The sequence below is a fragment of the Mustela nivalis genome, assembly GCF_964662115.1.
Source record: "Mustela nivalis genome assembly, chromosome: 17".
Classification (NCBI taxonomy): Eukaryota; Metazoa; Chordata; class Mammalia; order Carnivora; family Mustelidae; genus Mustela; species Mustela nivalis.
In genome coordinates, this window is record NC_139036.1 from 2,241,318 (window position 1) to 2,258,272 (window position 16,955).

A 16,955-nucleotide genomic window follows, 5' to 3' on the forward strand; every position below is an offset into this window, starting at 1 on the left:
AGAAAGGACAGGGGCAGGGGCAGGGGCAGATGCAGGGGCAGGGGAAGGGGCAGGAGCAGGAGCAGGAGCAAGAGCAGGAGCAGGAGCAGGAACGGAGGCAAGTGCCTTGGTGATGACTGGTGCAGGGTCAAGGGCAGGAGCTGGGTCTGGGGCAGGAACAGGGGCACCGGCAGGGAAAGAGGAGGCCTTCCTGGCAGGGGCCGGGGCAGGGGCAGGGTCAGGGTCAGGGTCAGGGGCAGTGGCAGGGGCAAGAACAGGGTTCGGATTTGGGTCTGCAGCAGGTGTAGGGGCAGGTGCAGGGGCAGGACCTGGGTCTGGGGCACGTGCAGGGGCAGGTGCAGGGGCATTGGCCCTGTCAGGGAAAAGAGAAAGGACAGGGGCAGGGGCAGACGCAGGGGCAGGGGAAGGGGCAGGAGCAGGAGCAGGAACGGAGGCAAGTGCCTTGGTGATGACTGGTGCAGGGTCAAGGGCAGGAGCTGGGTCTGGGGCAGGAACAGGGGCACTGATAGGGAAAGTGGAGGCCTTTCAGGCAGGGGCACGGGAAGGGGCAGGGGAAAGGGCAGGAACAGGGTTAGGACCTGGGTCTGGGGCCGGTGCAGGGGCAGGTGCCTGGGCAGTGGCTTTGGCAGGGAAAGGCGAAGGGATAGGGGCGGGGGCAGGGGCAGGGGCAGGAGCTGGGGCAAGGGCAGGGGTGATGGCCTGGGCGAGGTCAAGGGCAGGAGCTGGGTCTGGGGCGGGAACAGGGGCCCAGGGAGGGGTCGGGGAAGGGGTGGGACCAAGGGAGGATCTGGGTCATGGGCCAGAACAGGAGCACAGGCAGGGGCAGGGGAAGTGGGAGTCGCTCTGGCAGGGGCAGGGGCAGGGGGAGCGGCAGGAGCAGCGGTGGGGGCAGGAGCAGGAGCCAGCTCTCCCCGGACAGCATCAGCATCTTCGTGGGCAGGCGCCCGGGCACCTGTGGGCTCCCGGTCTCCCGCCGAAGTGACTCCAGACACCATGTGCCCCTCCGGAGTGGCTGAAGTTGGGAGTGGGTCTAGCTCCTCCACTGGAGAAGCTGGGAGAGGAGAGAAGGTCACCCGCGGGCCTGCCTCTCCCTGTGGCTTTGCAGAGACAGAGCCCAGCCCGGGGCCTCCCGGAGAAGCCGCAGCCACGAAGGAACCCTCCCCGGGACGTCTCCCCGACTGCAGTCCACCCCCTGGGTGCTCCGAGCCAAGTCGAGGCTCCTGGCCCCACACCGGCCTGTGGGGGCTTCTCCCTGTGGGGCCCAGCACCGACCCCTCCCCACACAGCCACAGGCACCCCACCCCAGCCTTCTCACCCTCGGACTTGGCCTCCGTGGGCTCCGTGTCCAGGACCGCAGTGCAGTGGAGTACCGCGGGCAGTGGTCTGGGAGGTAGCGAGGGCCTTCCCAGGACCGGGGACTCCGTGGTCGGGGAGGGGTGCGTGTCTTCCCGCCTCCTTCCTAGTTCATCCGTGGCCTGCCAAGGCAGAGACGGGGAGTGTGCAAGAGGCGTCAGAGCCCTGCCCAGCCATACCCACCATGCTCCTGCCCAGTGCCCCTGCTTCTCCCAGATCCCACGCAGACCTGTGTGTGCACAGCCCCGCACCTGGGTCAGTGACCCGTCCCTGCAGGGTCTCAGGATCAACCCTGGGTAGAAGGGTGCAGCCCCCACACTCCGTCCCACCCTGCCAGCCTTAACCTGGGGTGTGAACATGACCTGCCCACCAGGCATCTGAACCCTCATCAGCCTGCTCCTGCTTGGGGCGTCTCCACCCCCCCATGAGCTCTCTTTACACACACACACACACACACACACACACACACACACACATACACGGGGAGGAGACGTAGGCCTACACGGGTCGGTCAGAAGGTGTGGGGCTGTCTGACTCTGAGCCTCCCGGTATCACCTTTTGATTCTTTTTGCCAAAGGGCCAGAGTCGTCGGGGAAGCCTGACACGACCTGCCCAGTGGGGGGACGTGTTTGGCGGGCGAGCTCTCCTCTGCCTGCATCCTCTGGGCTTCGGTAGGCAGCAGCAGAACATGTCGCTTCCTTCAGGATCTGCCCAGAAATGAGCTGGGCAGGGGGGTTTTCTCTGGAATGTGGGTGCCTGGATACGTGGGTTCCAATTCCGTTGGGCTGTGTCATCAGGGAAGTGAGGTCACCACTGCCTGGGGGCTCCTTACCGGACTTCCTGCTCCCACGAGAGCTCCCTGAGGGTTAGGGTTAGGGTTAGGGTTTAGGGTTAGAGTTAGTGTTAGGGTCAGTGTCAGGTTCACGGTCAGGGTCAGGCTTAGGGTCAGAGTCAGGGTTTAGTTAGGTTTCAGTATAGGGTCAGGTCAGGGTTAGCGTTAGGGTTAGTTTTAGGGTCAGGGTTAGGGTCAGGGTTAGGGTTTGGGGTTAGGGTTAGGTTTAGTCTTAGGGTTGGGGTTAGGGTAGGGTTAGACAGTGTTAGGGTCAGGGTTAGGGCTAGTGTAGGGGTTAGGGTTAGGTTTAGAATCAGGGTTAGGTTTAGGGTCAGGATCCGTGTTAGGGTCCGGTTCAGGGTGAGGTTTAGGGTCAGCGTCATTGGTGTTATGGTCAGGGTTTGGGTCAGGCCCACCGTCAGGTTCAGGGTCAGTGTTAGGGTCCGGGTTTGTTTCTTGGTTAGGGTCAGGGTCAGCTTCATGGTATGGTTAGGTTTAGGGCCAGGCTCACAGTCAGGGTCCTGGTCAGGGTTAGGTGTTAGTGTTAGGGTTAGGGTTAGGGTTCGGGTTTGGGTTCAGGTTTACGACTTGAGGTTAGGGTTTGGGTTCGCGTTGAGGTTCGGTGTTAGGGTTATGGTTTAGGGTTCGAGTTCCGGTTCAGATTCGGCTTAGTATTAGTGTTCTGGTTCGGGTTAGGATTAGGCCCTGCATGGTGGCTCGGGGCTGGTCCATCTGTCCTCCCAGTGCTGACCTTCCTTCTCCTTGGCCCTCTGTCATCCTGGATCCTCTCTACGTCCTCCTTAAACTATTGTGAATGTCCCCAGGAGCAGGGTGGCAGGAGTGGGGTCTCAGAGGGGCTGCCTCGATCCTGTGCCTCAGACAACACTGAGAAAGGAGCCCCAGGACATTGTGTCAGGAGGACGGGGATGAGGATCCCCTCCACCTCCTTGGGCATGAACACTGTTCCATTCCCTGCTGTCTCACCACTGCTGTGCCCAATCCTACTGAAAACACATCCGTGGCCAATCGAGCCAGAGATTCTGGGGGTGAGTCCCAGGCTGAGCCCTGCTAGGTGATAGGTGGGCCTGTGGCCTGGGATGGGTGCTGCTCACTGTTGTCTCAGACAGGAGTGCCTGTCCGCCTTCTCTCCAGGGGCCCTGCATCGGACCTCTGCTTCCTCACGTTCTCCCCAGGGCTGCTGGTCCCCAGACCAGACACCTGCCAGGCTGAGGGTGACCAGCACTGCCTCCCCAGGGTTTCCTTTGCCTGAGTCCTTCCCCGGGAGCTCCTGCATCTCCTGACACATACCCCCTGTGTGCCTCTCCTCCCCCTTGAACTTGCACGTGTCTAGTCTCTGTCCCTGTCTCTGTCCCTGTGGGACCCAGAGACTTGGAGCATGGAGTGGAGCAGACCCATGGGAGATCTTTCTCTGGTCTAGGGTTGTGAGCGATGCTTTTGCGCTCCGCGGTGTGTCTTCCAGCTTTCTGCATTTCCCTGGTTTCTGTGTGGGCCACAGGAGGAAACAGCCGTGTCCTGTCTGGGGACCGACTGTGGTGTCCCAGCAGGAACAGGGGCCTTGGCCCCGAGATTGTGCCCAGAATTCCTAAAGGGGTCCCTAGGATGACATCTCCTCTGTAATCCATTGGGCTTCTCAACATCCAAGAAGGGAAATTCTATGTCAAACAGAGAGAAGAAACAAAAACCAAACCTAACCCAACCCCAAACAAGGGCCCTTTGAAAATAGGTGCAGACACAAAGGCACCTATTGAGGGATTCCACTTCCAGAAACCTCCAGAACACGTGCAGGAACAGAAAGAGAAAGCAGCTTAGGGCTTGCGAGGGGCCAGGCTGGGGGGAACAATGGGCAGGAGGGCTTGGGCACAGGGTCTCCTCCTTTGGGGAAGGAGATAGCCTGCAACGATGTTCTGGGGCGTGGTGGCACAGCGTTGGGAATGCACTTCATGCTCATGACGTGTTCAAGGGAAAACAAGAACTTTTATTTAAAATAAATAATACACGGCATAGAGGAGATGGACGGCGGCGAGAACGGTGACTCCATACAGGAGAGGAAGAACACAAGGAGGGGGGATGAAACATTCTGGGGGGATGTCGGGGTCAGGGGATGGAAAACTGATGGCATTTTTCTGGGAAGATCTCCCCGCAGAGTTGTGGGCTCTGGATGCGGGTCTGGGAGGCCCTCAGGAGAAGGTGTTGGGGTAGGGGTTGGGCTAGGGGCGGGGACAGGATCAGCAGTAGTGGCCGGTGCAGGATCCAGAGCAGGAGCTGGGTCAGAGGCAGGAACAGGAGCCCAGGCAAGGGCAGGGAAAGGAGCAGGAGCAAAGGAGAGGGACTGGGTCTGGGGCGGGAACGGGGGCCTAGGCAGGGCCAGGGGAAGGGGCAGTGGTCCTGGCAGGGCCAGGGGAAGGGATGGCAGCAGTTGAAGGGGAAGACGCAGGGGCAGGGGCTGGGTCTGGGGCAGGAACAGGGGTCCAGGCGGGGAAAGTGGAGGCCTTCCTGGTAGGGGCAGGGGCAGGGGCAGGGCCAGGGGCAAGACCAGGGGTAGGACCTGGGTCTGGGGCAGGTGCAGGGGCAGTGGCCCTGGCAGGGAAAGGAGAAAGGAAAGGGGCAGGGGCAGGGGCAGACGCAGGGGTAGGGGAAGGGGCAGGAGCAGGAACTGGATCAAGTGCATTGGTGATGACTGGTTCAGGGTCAAGGGCAGGAGCTGGGTCTGGGGTGGGAGCATGGGTCTAGGCAGGGCCAGGGGAAGGGGCAGTGGTCCTGGCAGGGCCAGGGGAAGGAATGGCAGCAGTTGAAGGGGAAGACGCAGGGACAGGGCCTGGGTCTGGGGCATGAAAAGGGGCGCAGGCAGGGAACGTGGAGGCCTTCCTGGCAGAGGCAGGGGCAGGGCCAGGGGCAAGACCAGGGGTAGGACCTGGGTCTGGGGCAGGTGCAGGGGCAGTGGCCCTGGCAGGGAAAAGAGAAAGGACAGGGGCAGGGGCAGACGCAGAGGCAGGGGTACAGGCAGGAGCAGGAGCAGGAGTAGGAGCAGGAGCAGGAACTGAGGCAAGTGCAGAATCAAGGGCAGGAGCTGGGTCTAGGGCAGGAACAGGTGCACCGGCAGGGAAAGAGGAGGCCTTCCTGGCAGGGGCAGGGGCAGGGGCAGGGGCAAGAACAGGGTTAGGATTTGGGTCTGCGGCAGGTGTAGGGGCAGGTGCAGGGGCAGGACCTGGGTCTGGGGCACGTGCCGCGGCAGGTGCAGGGGCAGTGGCCCTGTCAGGGAAAGGAGACGGGATAGCAGCAGGGGAATGGGCAGGGGCCGTAGCTGGGGCAAGGGCAGGGGTGATGGCCTGGGCCAGGTCAAGGGCAGGAGCTGGGTCTGGGGTGGGAGCATGGGTCTAGGCAGGGCCAGGGGAAGGGGCAGTGGTCCTGGCAGGGCCAGGGGAAGGGATGGCGGCAGTTGAAGGGGAAGACACAGGGACAGGGCCTGGGTCTGGGGCAGGAACAGGGAAAGTGGAGGCCTTCCTGGCAGGGGCAGGGGCAGGGGCAGACGCAGGGGCAGGGGCAGGGCCAGGGGCAAGACCAGGGGTAGGACCTGGGTCTGGGGCAGGTACAGGGGCAGTGGCCCTGGCAGGGAAAAGAGAAAGGACAGGGGCAGGGGCAGGGGCAGACGCAGGGGCAGGGGAAGGGGCAGGAGCAGGAGCAGGAGCAGGAGCAAGAGCAGGAGCAGGAGCAGGAACGGAGGCAAGTGCCTTGGGTCAAGGGTAGGAGATGGGTCTGGGGCAGGAACAGGGGCACCGGCAGGGAAAGAGGAGGCCTTCCTGGCAGGGGCAGGGGCAGGGGCAGGGTTAGGGTTAGGGTGAGGGGCAGGGGCAGGGGCAGGGGCAAGAACAGGGTTAGGATTTGGGTCTGCGGCAGGTGTTAGTGTTAGGGTTAGGGTTAGGTTTAGGGTTAGGATTAGGGTTAGGTTAGGGTTTGGGTTAGGGTTAGGGTTAAAGTTAGGGTTAGGGGTTAGGGATAGGGTTAGGGTTAGGTTTGGGGTTAGGGTTTAGGGTTAGGGTTAGGGTTAGGGTTAGGCATTAGGGTTAGTGTTAGGGGTTAGGGATAGGGTTAGGGTGGGGTTATGGTTAGGGTTTAGGGTTAGGGTTAGGGTTAGGCGTTAGGGTTAGGGTTAGAGTTAGGGTTTAGGGTTAGGGTTAGTGTTAGGGTCAGTGTGAGGTTCACGGTCAGGGTGAGGCTTAGGGTCAGAGTCGGGTTTAATTAGGTTTCAGTATAGGGTCAGGTCAGGGTTAGGGTCAGGGCTAGGGTTTGGGGTTAGGGTTAGGTTTATTCTAAGGGTTGGGGTTAGGGTAGGGTTAGACAGTGTTAGGGTCAGGGTTAGGGCTAGTGTAGGGGTTAGGGTTAGGTTTAGAATCAGGGTTAGGTTTTGTGTCAGGTTCCGTGTTAGGGTCCGGTTCAGGGTGAGGTTTAAAATCAGCGTCATTGGTGTTACCGTCATGGTTTGGGTCAGGCCCATTGTCAGGGTCAGGGTCAGTGTTAGGGTCAGGGTTTGTTTCTTGGTTAGGGTCAGGGTCAGCTTCAGGGTATGGTTAGGTTTAGGGTCAGGCTCACAGTCAGGGTCCTGGTCAGGGATAGGTGTTAGTGTTAGGGTTAGGTTTAGGGTTCGGGTTTGGGTTCAGGTTTACGATTAGAGGTTAGGGTTTGGGTTCGTGTTGAGGTTCGGTGTTCCGGTTCAGATTCGGCTTAGTATTAGTGTTCTGGTTCGGGTTAGGATTAGGCCCTGCATGGTGGCTCGGGGCTGGTCCATCTGTCCTCCCAGTGCTGACCTTCCTTCTCCTTGGCCCTCTGTCATCCTGGATCCTCTCTACGTCCTCCTTAAACTATTGTGAATGTCCCCAGGAGCAGGGTGGCAGGAGTGGGGTCTCAGAGGGGCTGCCTCGATCCTGTGCCTCAGACAACACTGAGAAAGGAGCCCCAGGACATTGTGTCAGGAGGACGGGGATGAGGATCCCCTCCACCTCCTTGGGCATGAACACTGTTCCATTCCCTGCTGTCTCACCACTGCTGTGCCCAATCCTACTGAAAACACATCCGTGGCCAATCGAGCCAGAGATTCTGGGGGTGAGTCCCAGGCTGAGCCCTGCTAGGTGATAGGTGGGCCTGTGGCCTGGGATGGGTGCCGCTCACTGTTGTCTCAGACAGGAGTGCCTGTCCGCCTTCTCTCCAGGGGCCCTGCATCGGACCTCTGCTTTCTCACGTTCTCCCCAGGGCTGCTGATCTCCAGACCAGACACCTGCCAGGCTGAGGGTGACCAGCACTGCCTCCCCAGGGTTTCCTTTGCCTGAGTCCTTCCCCGGGAGCTCCTGCATCTCCTGACACATACCCCCTGTGTGCCTCTCCTCCCCCTTGAACTTGCACGTGTCTAGTCTCTGTCCCTGTCTCTGTCCCTGTGGGACCCAGAGACTTGGAGCATGGAGTGGAGCAGACCCATGGGAGATCTTTCTCTGGTCTAGGGTTGTGAGCGATGCTTTTGCGCTCCGCGGTGTGTCTTCCAGCTTTCTGCATTTCCCTGGTTTCTGTGTGGGCCACAGGAGGAAACAGCCGTGTCCTGTCTGGGGACCGACTGTGGTGTCCCAGCAGGAACAGGGGCCTTGGCCCCGAGATTGTGCCCAGAATTCCTAAAGGGGTCCCTAGGATGACATCTCCTCTGTAATCCATTGGGCGTCTCAACATCCAAGAAGGGAAATTCTATGTCAAACAGAGAGAAGAAACAAAAACCAAACCTAACCCAACCCCAAACAAGGGCCCTTTGAAAATAGGTGCAGACACAAAGGCACCTATTGAGGGATTCCACTTCCAGAAACCTCCAGAACACGTGCAGGAACAGAAAGAGAAAGCAGCTTAGGGCTTGCGAGGGGCCAGGCTGGGGGGAACAATGGGCAGGAGGGCTTGGGCTCAGGGTCTCCTCCTTTGGGGAAGGAGATAGCCTGCAACGATGTTCTGCGGCGTGGTGGCACAGCGTTGGGAATGCACTTCATTCTCATGACGTGTTCAAGGGAAAACAAGAACTTTTATTTAAAATAAATAATACACGGCATAGAGGAGATGGACGGCGGCGAGAACGGTGACTCCATACAGGGGAGGAAGAACACAAGGAGGGGGGATGAAACAATCTGGGGGGATGTCGGGGTCAGGGGATGGAACTAACGGCATTTTTCTGGGAAGATCTCCCCGCAGAGTTGTGGGCTCTGGATGAGGTTCTGGTAGGCCCACAGGAATGGTGTTGGGGCAGGGGTTGGGCTAGGGGCGGGGACAGGGTCAGCAGTAGTGGCCGGTGCAGGATCCAGAGCAGGAGCTGGGTCAGAGGCAGGAACAAGAGCCCAGGCAAGGGCAGGGAAAGGAGCAGGAGCAAAGGAGAGGGACTGGGTCTGGGGCGGGAACAGGGGCCTAGGCAGGGCCAGGGGAAGGGGCAGTGGTCCTGGCAGGGCCAGGGGAAGGGATGGCAGCATTTGAAGGGGAAGACGCAGGGGCAGGGGCTGGGTCTGGGGCAAACAGGGGTCCAGGCGGGGAAAGTGGAGGCCTTCCTGGCAGGGGCAGGGGCAGGGCCAGGGGCAAGACCAGGGGTAGGACCTGGGTCTGGGCCAGGTGCAGGGGCAGTGGCCCTGGCAGGGAAAGGAGAAAGGACAGGGGCAGGGGCAGGGGCAGACGCAGGGGCAGGGGAAGGGGCAGGAGCAGGAACTGGGTCAAGTGCATTGGTGATGACTGGTTCAGGGTCAAGGGCAGGAGCTGGGTCTGGGGTGGGAGCATGGGTCTAGGCAGGGCCAGGGGAAGGGGCTGTGGTCCTGGCAGGGCCAGGGGAAGGAATGGCAGCAGTTGAAGGGGAAGACGCAGGGACAGGGCCTGGGTCTGGGGCATGAAAAGGGGCGCAGGCAGGGAACGTGGAGGCCTTCCTGGCAGAGGCAGGGGCAGGGCCAGGAGCAAGACCAGGGGTAGGACCTGGGTCTGGGGCAGGTACAGGGGCAGTAGCCCTGGCAGGGAAAAAAGAAAGGACAGGGGCAGGGGCAGATGCAGGGGCAGGGGAACGGGCAGGAGCAGGAGCAGGAGCAGGAGCAGAAGCAGGAGCAGGAACGGAGGCAAGTGCAGGTTCAAGGGCAGGAGCTGGGTCTGGGGCAGGAACAGGGGCACCAGCAGGGAAAGAGGAGGCCTTCCTGGCAGGGGCAGGGGCAGGGGCAGGGGCAGGGGCAGGGGCAGGGGCAGGGGCAGGGGCAAGAACAGGGTTAGGATTTGGGTCTGCGGCAGGTGTAGGGGCCGGTGCAGTGGCAGGACCTGGGTCTGGGGCACGTGCCGGGGCATGTGCAGGGGCAGTGGCCCTGTCAGGGAAAGGAGACAGGATAGGAGCAGGGGAATGGGCAGGGGCAGGTGCTGGGGCAATGGCAGGGGTGATGGCCTGGGCCAGGTCAAGGGCAGGAGCTGGGTCTGGGGCGGGAATAGGGGCCTAGGCAGGGCCAGCGGAAGGGGCAGTGTTCCTGGCAGGGCCAGGGGAAGGGATGGCGGCAGTTGAAGGGAAAGACACAGGGACAGGGCCTGGGTCTGGGGCAGGAACAGGGAAAGTGGAGGCCTTCCTGGCAGGGTCAGGGGCAGGGGCAGACGCAGAGGCAGGGGCAGGTCCAGGGGCAAGACCAGGGGTAGGACCTGGGTCTGGGGCAGGTGCAGGGGCAGTGGCCCTGGCAGGGAAAAGAGAATGGATAGGGGCAGGGGCAGGGGCAGACGCAGGGGCAGGGGAAGGGGCAGGAGCAGGAGCAAGAGCAGGAGCAGGAGCAGGAACGGAGGCAAGTGCCTTGGTGATGACTGGTGCAGGCCAAGGGCAGGAGCTGGGTCTGGGGCAGGAACAGCGGCACCGGCAGGGAAAGAGGAGGCCTTCCTGGCAGGGGCAGGGGCAGGGTCAGGGGCAGGGGCAGGGGCAGGGGCAGGGGCAAGAACAGGGTTAGGATTTGGGTCTGCGGCAGGTGTAGGGGCAGGTGCAGGGACAGGACCTGGGTCTGGGGCACGTGCCGCAGCAGGTGGAGGGGCAGTGGCCCTGTCAGGGAAAGGATACGGGATAGGAGCAGGGGAATGGGCAGGGGCAGGAGCTGGGGCAAGGGCAAGTGTGATGGCCTGGGCCAGGTCAAGGGCTGGAACTGGGTCTGGGACGGGAACAGGGGCCTAAGCAGGGCCAGGGGAAGGGGCAGTGTTCCTGGCAGGGCCAGGGGAAGGGATGGCGGCAGTTGAAGGGGAAGACACAGGGACAGGGCCTGGGTCTGGGGCAGGAACAGGGAAAGTGGAGGCCTTCCTGGCAGGGGCATGGGCAGGGGCAGACGCAGGGGCAGGGGCAGGTCCAGGGGCAAGACCAGGGGTAGGACCTGGGTCTGAGGCAGGTACAGGGGCAGTGGCCCTGGCAGGGAAAAGAGAAAGGACAGGGGCAGGGGCAGACGCAGGGGCAGGGGAAGGGGCAGGAGCAGGAGCAGGAGCAAGAGCAGGAGCAGGAGCAGGAACGGAGGCAAGTGCCTTGGTGATGACTGGTGCAGGGTCAAGGGCAGGAGCTGGGTCTGGGGCAGGAACAGGGGCACCGGCAGGGAAAGAGGAGGCCTTCCTGGCAGGGGCAAGGGCAGGGTAAGGGTCAGGGTCAGGGCCAGAAGCAGGGGCAGGGGCAAGAACAGGGTTAGGATTTGGGTCTGCGGCAGGTGTAGGGGCAGGTGTAGGGGCAGGACCTGGGTCTGGGGCACGTGCCGGGGCAGGTGCAGGGGCAGTGGCCCTGGCAGGGAAAGGAGTCGGGATAGGAGCAGGGGAATGGGCAGGGGCAGGAGCTGGGGCAAGGGCAGGGATGATGGCCTGGGCCAGGTCAAGGGCAGGAGCTGGGTCTGGGGCGGGAACAGGGGCCTAGGCAGGGCCAGGGGAAGGGGCAGTGTTCCTGGCAGGGCCAGGGGAAGGGATGGCGGCAGTTGAAGGGGAAGACACAGGGACAGGGCCTGGGTTTGGGGCAGGAACAGGGAAAGTGGAGGCCTTCCTGGCAGGGTCAGGGGCAGGGGCAGACGCAGAGGCAGGGGCAGGGCCAGGGGCAAGACCAGGGGTAGGACCTGGGTCTGGGGCAGGTATAGGGGCAGTGGCCCTGGCAGGGAAAAGAGAAAGGACAGGGGCAGGGGCAGGAGCAGGAGCAAGAGCAGGAGCAGGAGCAGCAATGGAGGCAAGTGCCTTGGTGATGACTGGTGCAGGGTCAAGGGCAGGAGCTGGGTCTGGGGCAGGAACAGGGTCACCGGCAGGGAAAGAGGAGGCCTTCCTGGCAGGAGCAGGGGCAGGGCCAGGGGCAGGGGCAAGAACAGGGTTAGGATTTGGGTCTGCGGCAGGTGTAGGGGCAGGTGCAGGGGCAGGACCTGCGTCTGGGGCACGTGCCGGGGCAGGTGCAGGGGCAGTGGCCCTGTCAGGGAAAGGAGACGGGATAGGAGCAGGGGAATGGGCAGGGGCAGGAGCTGGGGCAAGGGCAAGTGTGATGGCCTGGGCCAGGTCAAGGGCTGGAGCTGGGTCTGGGGCGGGAACAGGGACCTAGGCAGGGCCAGGGGAAGGGGCAGTGTTCCTGGCAGGGCCAGGGGAAGGGTTGGCGGCAGTTGAAGGGGAAGACACAGGGACAGGGCCTGGGTCTGGCGCAGGAATAGGGAAAGTGGAGGCCTTCCTGGCAGGGGCAGGGGCAGGGGCAGACGCAGGGGCAGGGGCAGGGCCAGGGGCAAGACCAGGGGTAGGATCTGGGTCTGGGGCAGGTGCAGGGGCAGTGGCCCTGGCAGGGAAAAGAGAAAGGACAGGGGCAGGGGCAGGGGCAGATGCAGGGGCAGGGGAAGGGGCAGGAGCAGGAGCAGGAGCAAGAGCAGGAGCAGGAGCAGGAACGGAGGCAAGTGCCTTGGTGATGACTGGTGCAGGGTCAAGGGCAGGAGCTGGGTCTGGGGCAGGAACTGGGGCACCGGCAGGGAAAGAGGAGGCCTTCCTGGCAGGGGCAAGGGCAGGGTAAGGGTCAGGGTCAGGGCCAGAAGCAGGGGCAGGGGCAAGAACAGGGTTAGGATTTGGGTCTGCGGCAGGTGTAGGGGCAGGTGTAGGGGCAGGACCTGGGTCTGGGGCACGTGCCGGGGCAGGTGCAGGGGCAGTGGCCCTGGCAGGGAAAGGAGTCGGGATAGGAGCAGGGGAATGGGCAGGGGCAGGAGCTGGGGCAAGGGCAGGGATGATGGCCTGGGCCAGGTCAAGGGCAGGAGCTGGGTCTGGGGCGGGAACAGGGGCCTAGGCAGGGCCAGGGGAAGGGGCAGTGTTCCTGGCAGGGCCAGGGGAAGGGATGGCGGCAGTTGAAGGGGAAGACACAGGGACAGGGCCTGGGTTTGGGGCAGGAACAGGGAAAGTGGAGGCCTTCCTGGCAGGGTCAGGGGCAGGGGCAGACGCAGAGGCAGGGGCAGGGCCAGGGGCAAGACCAGGGGTAGGACCTGGGTCTGGGGCAGGTATAGGGGCAGTGGCCCTGGCAGGGAAAAGAGAAAGGACAGGGGCAGGGGCAGGAGCAGGAGCAAGAGCAGGAGCAGGAGCAGCAATGGAGGCAAGTGCCTTGGTGATGACTGGTGCAGGGTCAAGGGCAGGAGCTGGGTCTGGGGCAGGAACAGGGTCACCGGCAGGGAAAGAGGAGGCCTTCCTGGCAGGAGCAGGGGCAGGGCCAGGGGCAGGGGCAAGAACAGGGTTAGGATTTGGGTCTGCGGCAGGTGTAGGGGCAGGTGCAGGGGCAGGACCTGCGTCTGGGGCACGTGCCGGGGCAGGTGCAGGGGCAGTAGCCCTGTCAGGGAAAGGAGACGGGATAGGAGCAGGGGAATGGGCAGGGGCAGGAGCTGGGGCAAGGGCAAGTGTGATGGCCTGGGCCAGGTCAAGGGCTGGAGCTGGGTCTGGGGCGGGAACAGGGACCTAGGCAGGGCCAGGGGAAGGGGCAGTGTTCCTGGCAGGGCCAGGGGAAGGGATGGCGGCAGTTGAAGGGGAAGACACAGGGACAGGGCCTGGGTCTGGCGCAGGAATAGGGAAAGTGGAGGCCTTCCTGGCAGGGGCAGGGGCAGGGGCAGACGCAGGGGCAGGGGCAGGGCCAGGGGCAAGACCAGGGGTAGGATCTGGGTCTGGGGCAGGTGCAGGGGCAGTGGCCCTGGCAGGGAAAAGAGAAAGGACAGGGGCAGGGGCAGGGGCAGATGCAGGGGCAGGGGAAGGGGCAGGAGCAGGAGCAGGAGCAAGAGCAGGAGCAGGAGCAGGAACGGAGGCAAGTGCCTTGGTGATGACTGGTGCAGGGTCAAGGGCAGGAGCTGGGTCTGGGGCAGGAACAGGGGCACCGGCAGGGAAAGAGGAGGCCTTCCTGGCAGGGGCCGGGGCAGGGGCAGGGTCAGGGTCAGGGTCAGGGGCAGTGGCAGGGGCAAGAACAGGGTTCGGATTTGGGTCTGCAGCAGGTGTAGGGGCAGGTGCAGGGGCAGGACCTGGGTCTGGGGCACGTGCAGGGGCAGGTGCAGGGGCATTGGCCCTGTCAGGGAAAAGAGAAAGGACAGGGGCAGGGGCAGACGCAGGGGCAGGGGAAGGGGCAGGAGCAGGAGCAGGAACGGAGGCAAGTGCCTTGGTGATGACTGGTGCAGGGTCAAGGGCAGGAGCTGGGTCTGGGGCAGGAACAGGGGCACTGATAGGGAAAGTGGAGGCCTTTCAGGCAGGGGCACGGGAAGGGGCAGGGGAAAGGGCAGGAACAGGGTTAGGACCTGGGTCTGGGGCCGGTGCAGGGGCAGGTGCCTGGGCAGTGGCCCTGGCAGGGAAAGGCGAAGGGATAGGGGCGGGGGCAGGGGCAGGGGCAGGAGCTGGGGCAAGGGCAGGGGTGATGGCCTGGGCGAGGTCAAGGGCAGGAGCTGGGTCTGGGGCGGGAACAGGGGCCCAGGGAGGGGTCGGGGAAGGGGTGGGACCAAGGGAGGATCTGGGTCATGGGCCAGAACAGGAGCACAGGCAGGGGCAGGGGAAGTGGGAGTCGCTCTGGCAGGGGCAGGGGCAGGGGGAGCGGCAGGAGCAGCGGTGGGGGCAGGAGCAGGAGCCAGCTCTCCCCGGACAGCATCAGCATCTTCGTGGGCAGGCGCCCGGGCACCTGTGGGCTCCCGGTCTCCCGCCGAAGTGACTCCAGACACCATGTGCCCCTCCGGAGTGGCTGAAGTTGGGAGTGGGTCTAGCTCCTCCACTGGAGAAGCTGGGAGAGGAGAGAAGGTCACCCGCGGGCCTGCCTCTCCCTGTGGCTTTGCAGAGACAGAGCCCAGCCCGGGGCCTCCCGGAGAAGCCGCAGCCACGAAGGAACCCTCCCCGGGACGTCTCCCCGACTGCAGTCCACCCCCTGGGTGCTCCGAGCCAAGTCGAGGCTCCTGGCCCCACACCGGCCTGTGGGGGCTTCTCCCTGTGGGGCCCAGCACCGACCCCTCCCCACACAGCCACAGGCACCCCACCCCAGCCTTCTCACCCTCGGACTTGGCCTCCGTGGGCTCCGTGTCCAGGACCGCAGTGCAGTGGAGTACCGCGGGCAGTGGTCTGGGAGGTAGCGAGGGCCTTCCCAGGACCGGGGACTCCGTGGTCGGGGAGGGGTGCGTGTCTTCCCGCCTCCTTCCTAGTTCATCCGTGGCCTGCCAAGGCAGAGACGGGGAGTGTGCAAGAGGCGTCAGAGCCCTGCCCAGCCATACCCACCGTGCTCCTGCCCAGTGCCCCTGCTTCTCCCAGATCCCACGCAGACCTGTGTGTGCACAGCCCCGCACCTGGGTCAGTGACCCGTCCCTGCAGGGTCTCAGGATCAACCCTGGGTAGAAGGGTGCAGCCCCCACACTCCGTCCCACCCTGCCAGCCTTAACCTGGGGTGTGAACATGACCTGCCCACCAGGCATCTGAACCCTCATCAGCCTGCTCCTGCTTGGGGCGTCTCCACCCCCCCATGAGCTCTCTTTACACACACACACACACACACACACACACACACACACACACACACGGGGAGGAGACGTAGGCCTACACGGGTCGGTCAGAAGGTGTGGGGCTGTCTGACTCTGAGCCTCCCGGTATCACCTTTTGATTCTTTTTGCCAAAGGGCCAGAGTCGTCGGGGAAGCCTGACACGACCTGCCCAGTGGGGGGACGTGTTTGGCGGGCGAGCTCTCCTCTGCCTGCATCCTCTGGGCTTCGGTAGGCAGCAGCAGAACATGTCGCTTCCTTCAGGATCTGCCCAGAAATGAGCTGGGCAGGGGGGTTTTCTCTGGAATGTGGGTGCCTGGATACGTGGGTTCCAATTCCGTTGGGCTGTGTCATCAGGGAAGTGAGGTCACCACTGCCTGGGGGCTCCTTACCGGACTTCCTGCTCCCACGAGAGCTCCCTGAGGGTTAGGGTTAGGGTTAGGGTTTAGGGTTAGAGTTAGTGTTAGGGTCAGTGTCAGGTTCACGGTCAGGGTCAGGCTTAGGGTCAGAGTCAGGGTTTAGTTAGGTTTCAGTATAGGGTCAGGTCAGGGTTAGCGTTAGGGTTAGTTTTAGGGTCAGGGTTAGGGTCAGGGTTAGGGTTTGGGGTTAGGGTTAGGTTTAGTCTTAGGGTTGGGGTTAGGGTAGGGTTAGACAGTGTTAGGGTCAGGGTTAGGGCTAGTGTAGGGGTTAGGGTTAGGTTTAGAATCAGGGTTAGGTTTAGGGTCAGGATCCGTGTTAGGGTCCGGTTCAGGGTGAGGTTTAGGGTCAGCGTCATTGGTGTTACGGTCAGGGTTTGGGTCAGGCCCACCGTCAGGTTCAGGGTCAGTGTTAGGGTCCGGGTTTGTTTCTTGGTTAGGGTCAGGGTCAGCTTCATGGTATGGTTAGGTTTAGGGCCAGGCTCACAGTCAGGGTCCTGGTCAGGGTTAGGTGTTAGTGTTAGGGTTAGGGTTAGGGTTCGGGTTTGGGTTCAGGTTTACGACTTGAGGTTAGGGTTTGGGTTCGCGTTGAGGTTCGGTGTTAGGGTTATGGTTTAGGGTTCGAGTTCCGGTTCAGATTCGGCTTAGTATTAGTGTTCTGGTTCGGGTTAGGATTAGGCCCTGCATGGTGGCTCGGGGCTGGTCCATCTGTCCTCCCAGTGCTGACCTTCCTTCTCCTTGGCCCTCTGTCATCCTGGATCCTCTCTACGTCCTCCTTAAACTATTGTGAATGTCCCCAGGAGCAGGGTGGCAGGAGTGGGGTCTCAGAGGGGCTGCCTCGATCCTGTGCCTCAGACAACACTGAGAAAGGAGCCCCAGGACATTGTGTCAGGAGGACGGGGATGAGGATCCCCTCCACCTCCTTGGGCATGAACACTGTTCCATTCCCTGCTGTCTCACCACTGCTGTGCCCAATCCTACTGAAAACACATCCGTGGCCAATCGAGCCAGAGATTCTGGGGGTGAGTCCCAGGCTGAGCCCTGCTAGGTGATAGGTGGGCCTGTGGCCTGGGATGGGTGCCGCTCACTGTTGTCTCAGACAGGAGTGCCTGTCCGCCTTCTCTCCAGGGGCCCTGCATCGGACCTCTGCTTTCTCACGTTCTCCCCAGGGCTGCTGATCTCCAGACCAGACACCTGCCAGGCTGAGGGTGACCAGCACTGCCTCCCCAGGGTTTCCTTTGCCTGAGTCCTTCCCCGGGAGCTCCTGCATCTCCTGACACATACCCCTTGTGTGCCTCTCCTCCCCCTTGAACTTGCACATGTCTAGTCTCTGTCCCTGTCTCTGTCCCTGTGGGACCCAGAGAC

The 16,955-nt window shown here is 62.6% G+C and overlaps 1 protein-coding gene and 1 long non-coding RNA gene across 2 annotated transcripts; both read right to left on the reverse strand.

Moving 5' to 3' along the window:
- Nucleotides 1-638: 638 nt before the first annotated feature.
- Nucleotides 639-2,079, reverse strand: LOC309851497. The gene is made up of 3 exons (XR_014304803.1): nt 1,909-2,079; nt 1,316-1,475; nt 639-1,051 (listed from the first exon to the last, which is right to left on the reverse strand). It is a non-coding gene; the product is annotated as an uncharacterized lncRNA (long non-coding RNA).
- A 3,861-nt stretch (nt 2,080-5,940) lies between these two features.
- LOC309852202 (uncharacterized protein) lies at nt 5,941-15,460 on the reverse strand (the record flags this gene model as incomplete). Its single annotated transcript, XM_082708499.1, has 4 exons — nt 15,290-15,460; nt 14,697-14,856; nt 13,757-14,432; nt 5,941-5,959 (listed from the first exon to the last, which is right to left on the reverse strand). Exons 1-4 carry the CDS (start codon nt 15,422-15,424, stop codon nt 5,941-5,943), a joined length of 990 nt encoding a protein of 329 aa, XP_082564625.1. The 5' UTR covers nt 15,425-15,460.
- Nucleotides 15,461-16,955: the final 1,495 nt, after the last annotated feature.